Here is a 6,157-nt window from a genome sequence, read left to right as displayed (position 1 = left end):
CACAGGGGACAAGGACCATCTTCCAAGCCTGGGAGCTGTGAGTTGCAGGGAAAAGAGGATTCCCACAGGGGAGGGGAGTCCCCCCCTGGTTAGTTAAGGGCTCCTAAAAGGGGAGGTCCCACTGAGAAGGCCCCCTTAAAGTTACCAGCTTCTTTGTAGGGCTTGGGAAAAGCCCAAGGGCATTGGGGTTCCCTCTCAGGATTAAGTTTATCTTTGGGGTTTATCTGTTTCAGATCAGATATGTACCTGTATATGAGAGCGCTGGTATAAGGTTTTATGTCATTTACCCAGAGGGTATTGTTTATGTAACTGGTTTAGATATCTTATAAGTGTATACATACATTGTACATATGTTTATATCCATGTTCTTTTCTCTTGTGATAAGTTAATGTAAATAAATGTGTATATAGTTAAGTCCCCTGACGGTGCTGGCCTGGTTCTATAGGGACAGAGGGAAACTGAGTGATCTGCAGTTCCCACCCCACAGCACACCTGCCAGCTAACAATCCCCTTCAACTGGAGAAGGGGAGTGTATACCCAAGTTACCTCGGCTACACTTGGTTCCTATTTTCAAGGCTCTTTTTGCAAACATATCAATTAGAGATGTATAAAGGGAAAACTGAGACTCTGGAAAAGAAAAAGCTGCTGAGGGGAGGGGGCATTGCCACTATGCCATATCCCTCTGCATCAGCCAGGTTCAAGGCTTGAATCTAATACTCACAACAATGAATATGCACAAAATTATACGTGTATATCATTTCTAGAAGCTGCAACTTCAATTTACTTAAATAACTTGCAGTTGTGAGTTCTACTGTGGGAGTTTAATTAAATATCTGGGCCTTGAATAAAGGTTCCACTACTAAATGAGGGCCGTTTCTACTGAAGACTATATAAGGAAAGGCACCACTATTTATACTATTGCTATTATTAGTGGTGGGCATTTCTCTAGATGGCATATGGAAATATCAGTGTCTACACCCATGATAATCTGTGCAAATACTGACACACATTTATCTTATTAAAGTTGCATTATAATACTTGATTCTAAGACAGCATCAGTTTTTCAAAACTGGGTTTCATCTCGCATGGTCTCAGCATGTCAAAAGTATGTTCAGTGCAGCTAGAATTTATCTTCCTACACATCATTTTTCTGATTTGTCTGAAATTGCTTCACTATCTTCAAGTGACAAGAAGGTCTTCAGCGTGTCCCACATCTTTCTAAAAAAAAGAAAAAGGAAAGCACAGATAAACATATATGAGAAATACAGTCAGTTAGTAAAAAGCCTACGTATGTCAGATCACACTTCCGGGTGTTGCATAGCAACCCCCCAGACAGCTCTTCCATTATCAGCAATATAAGAGAACAAAGTTGGAAGCACCATTAGTGCTTGATCCTTGCTTTCTCTGCTGGAGGCAAAACGTTTGGAGCATTGCTTTTTGTTATTCCATGTAAATCTCTTGCTCAAGGCACAGATCACAGTAAGATTTTTTACAGCATGTGCCTTTGAAGAAAAATTAACTGGGGCTCAATAATGGCTTACATTAATGGTTCCAAGCTTGTACAGTCTTTATAAAGTTAAATGTGGATCGTTTTACATGCTGGCACTATCTGCTCCATCATACTGCTTTCCTATCCAATAAGCAGCAAGTCACATATCAGGTGTTAATGACACCAGTCACCTCATTAACCTACACTGGCTCTGAGAACTTGATGGTAAATGCAATTTTCAACTCCCTTCAGATTCACTCACATTTTTCAATGGATTTACTTCAGCTAGTCCTGTCATTCTTTCATGGCCGCATTCCACAAAAATATGAAGAATACATTTTACTACTAATCACGATGAGCTAATTCTGATGGGAATTTTACCACTGGTCCCCTTAACACATACTTGGTCATCCCATCAAAAACACCCAAATAAACAAAATAGATTTGTCCATTTATAATGAAGCAACACAGCTCAAGGTTAGAATCTTTGCAATTAATCAACAGAACAAAAAAACTGAATGTACATTTATGAAACAGCAAATAAATCTGAGGAAATCACAAAATGCTAGCAGGAAACGAGGTAAAATTTAGCTGAAGAAAGTTTTGGCTGCAAATTATTTACTTTGTTCTAGACACAGACTACATGTTTTGCCGCTTGTTCCCTGGACAATCTCACAGCACCTGGAGAATGCTGCTGCTGTACAGATTAAATATGTATTAGTCTAGGCCTTTCCTATAATTAAATGTCATCTGAATTATCATGTGTGCATTAAGGGCAAAGGATGATACAGTTCTGACTTCAAACAATTAGATGATCTCTTTCAGTTCTGCTTCAGGATAGGATTTGATTCAGAAATCTTATGCTACTGCTAATGTTTTAGTCCTCCTGATCTGTCTTGAAGACAGAGAATAACGTCAGCTCCAGAAACGTGAATCACAATATTAGGAGGGCAAAACTGTGGAGATCAGTTTTATAAAATGCCTTATTATGCAAATATCCCAAGGCACCATATATTTGTAAAGGGTTTATATGTGAGCACTGCTGGCAGCAAAATTTAAGAGTCTTTATGTTACATCTTAAAAGTATTTAGTGAGAGCACTTCCTTAAGTATCTCAGAGCTAATTACTTTTAATAATTAACAGCATGCAAATGAAACTAATTAACCTTGTATTCAAAGTATATCTATTACTAATTGCCTTAATATTTTATTTCTAATATCCTTTCATCTGACCGAGAGCTTCATTTGAATAGTGTTAATACAATAATACCACATTTTTACTTCTTATTTGAACCAGTTTCTATTAGCTCTTGAAATTCAGTGCAATTCCGTTTTCCCACAAGTTTGCTTTGCCGTATGGCATTGATTTTTGTTTATGAAGCTCCATTCCTGATCTCTGGGCCATACAATTCTAATCTAAAATGATATTCTGCCTCATAGAGCAAGGAGAAATTTCAGAAACTCAAAATATTCACACTTTCGTAAGTCCCAACCTGCCAACTCACCAGGCCTGAGTTATCACAAGAACAAAGCTAATTGCCCCTCGGACCCCCCATTGGCCTAGGACCATCACCATTCTCTCAGACAAGAATCCTGAGATTCCCCCATTCTCAGACAGGGAATTGGACTGCAGGCAGCAGGTGCTTACTTCAGTTGGCCTGATATATATTGTGCTGCTTATTTCAAACCAAAGCATTTCTGAAAAACAAAGAGATCCTAAAATAACAAATCAGATTATATGAATGTCAGGCTTATCAGCTAGAGGATTGTGGTAGGTCAGAGCTTTCTAAAAAACCTCACAAGAACCCTACGGCGTAAGTGACAGTCTCTTCTTTGAACTCAAAATCAGGTTTTTTCCCCCCATCAGTTACAGGGGGAGTCACAGTAAATCTTGCACAGTCCCCTGGTCACCACACATGCACATACACACACGTGCAAGCAAAGCATCCTTTTGTAATTGGCTAGACTCCTTGATCTTTCCATTCCCAGGTCTGTCAAGGCAGTCTTGATAAGCTGAGCTACAGCCTGTAAGTATGGCATTGTCTGGAAATTGCTCTCCCACTATTTCTTGGGAGCCTGCTTAACTAGATTTAGTGTCTTGTTTTCCTGCCTATTTTTCCAGTTTCTTCCTGTTAAACTAGATTAATGCATTCATACAGGAAAGTGTAAAAACCCTATATTTAAGTAATATCACCTCACTGGCCAAGTCACATTCACTGTTCAGTAAATTATGAACATATCAGTATTTGTATATTATTATTCAACATCTCCAGATCTCCCACATGAAGTGTATATGTAATGTGATCCTCCAAAACCAAAAATCCATTGTTATCACTGGTGTCACATTGTGGCAATCCACCAAGGAAACAAAGCACTAAATGAATAGGAACTGAACTGCAACATTTTCAAAACTTTCTGCTTCAATTTAAAGGGGAATTTTAAATCTTTTTCTCTGTCAAGATATGACTTCACAATTCTCTTTTTGATATAGTTGATGACTTCAGTAAAGTGCCTAAAGCAGAGCAGTGCATTTTATATGTTCCTAATGAGAATTTAAAAGTTAGCAACTCAAGGGTAGAAGACAAAACATAGAAACTCCCTTACCTGTGTGCATTGGGAAGATAATTAGAAGGAAATAGTATTCCAGCAGCCTGTATTAATTTGTCATTCCAGATTGAATCTATAGAACTAGATTCAGATTTTCACCCATCTCACATTTTCAGGTATGCATTTGGGAATGTTGTACATGGCTTGTGTACATACAGACATGTTGTTATCTGTAGAGACTGGACCTGAGATTTTGAGTACTAAAAGCACACTTACCTCCTATCGTAACATCTCTATTAACTATGATAAATTGTGTAGTTTTATAATACTGCAGGACCTAAAGAGATATTATCTCAGACATAAAAGTTTATCTGCACTTCAGTGACCCTGCAGCTAGTTGCTCCCAAACATGTGCTGGCCACCCCCCCTTGATGACATGTTCCACACCTGGAAATACACCAGTGTGGCTACTCAGGGGTAACCCTTTGTGGCTGCTGTCAAGACCTCAGGGTGTCGGTTTGTATTCTGCTTAGAACACGTCAGAGCAGACTCGATTAATTGAGTCTGCATCTGCTCCACATGCTAATTAGAATACTGCAGCGTGGCCTTATCACCATGTGTACAAGCCCCCACAGGTTTAAAAATGGCTGCTGGGACACTTTATTTAAACCTTGCTGAATGAAGTTTAGATAAAGCATCCTGTGGCCATTTTAAAATCTGTGCGGGATTAATACATGTGATGGCAAAGTGTTTTACTTAGAATGGCTCTCCAGGAACTGCTCTAATTAAAATTCCCCCACCCCACCCCTGAGCACATGTATAGGCAGCATCAGTTTCTGGCATGCTTCAGAGAGCAGCTACTGGTGACAAATCCAAACACCAAGGACAGAACTACTAGTTTTGGAGCATACCTGTGGGAACAGGTGAATAGTGTGTGCTACGGGTCAACCCATGCTGCTGCCCAGGCATAGACAAGAACCAAAATCCAGTGAAGTCTATTTAAAAGTTACTGGACTAGGTTTTATACCAACATATGACAAATATCTCTAACTGGTAGGTGGAAATACTTGATAAAAAAACAAAAAAATGGGGCCCTTGCAGGGAGATGGCAGGTTAAGAAGTATAATTTGGTCTGCAGAACAGTTGATTTGTCTGCAGGCAACAGTTATTTGCTTAGTTAAATTATGCATATGCAAATATGTGTATACAATTGCAGGTGCACAGCCTAGCTAAAATAACTGGCCCAAATTCTATTACTGAACTGGGTACTTAAACCATTTATAAAGTTGGGCATTTGCTTTTTTGAGGGGTTTTGTGTTTTTTTCTTTTTTTTTTTTCAAAGTACACCATTAACCACTTTCTACTATTGCTATATTTTTCTGCAATTTTGTGTGGCATAAAGATAATACATAACCAGTTGTCAACTCCACACGTTTACATATCTATGCTAACTTAAATACAGATGTTTCACATAGCAATACGTGATTAGGTAAAAACTACATTGCTAGACATTGTTCTGTGTGGTACACTTCCAGTCCTTCAGCATGGCTCCTTGTCACTATAATAATGCAAATAATAACAAACCAAGTCTTGGGCTAAATCTCTGCATGTAATGAAAACCACAGCAATAATATATTTCCTATTTACCTCTGGAACCAGCATGGATGTCAAGAGTATGCTCTGTATAATTCAGATTTAGCTACACATAGTATATTTTTCTTTTTGTATTTTCATACTAGCAAGATATTAGCAGGAGAATAAGGAAGATACCCAAGACCCCTGCTACACATTACATATATTTTGCAATTAACCAGTCAATTGTGCAATACATTTTGACCAGTCACACATGCAACGTAAAACCAGCCACAAGCACAAAGTAATTATCACACAATTAACTGGTTAATCATGCAATAAATTTAGACCATCCTGTGGCCAGACTAACCTTGCCAGGCAGTGGTAACACTCAGCAACCACTTGGTCTGCCCCCACTCAAGCTCTTCCAAACCAGCATCCTGCATCTCACCTGCCTCATCTTGATGGAATAACCAATTATGTGGGAGGTATCTTGGGCCTTAGAGTGGGGTCTTCTTTTGGGTGACTTGGCTCTGTCTTTTCTATACTT

At 38.9% G+C, this 6,157-nt stretch overlaps 1 protein-coding gene across 1 annotated transcript in view; it reads right to left on the bottom strand.

Annotated features, from left to right (window-relative positions):
* Positions 1-984: 984 nt before the first annotated feature.
* CUNH6orf118 (chromosome unknown C6orf118 homolog) overlaps positions 985-6,157 on the bottom strand; it is a 55,988-nt gene continuing 50,815 nt past the window's right edge. The window contains 1 exon segment of the mRNA XM_019527671.1: positions 985-1,218. Coding sequence (XP_019383216.1) covers positions 1,143-1,218 — 76 coding nt within the window. The 3' untranslated portion in view covers positions 985-1,142.

The sequence above is a fragment of the Gavialis gangeticus genome, unplaced genomic scaffold (genome assembly GCF_001723915.1).
Source record: "Gavialis gangeticus isolate Ggan-Ray unplaced genomic scaffold, GavGan_comp1, whole genome shotgun sequence".
NCBI lineage: Eukaryota > Metazoa > Chordata > Crocodylia > Gavialidae > Gavialis > Gavialis gangeticus.
Note: the sequence above shows the minus strand (reverse complement) of the source record. Positions and strands in the feature narration are given on the sequence as shown.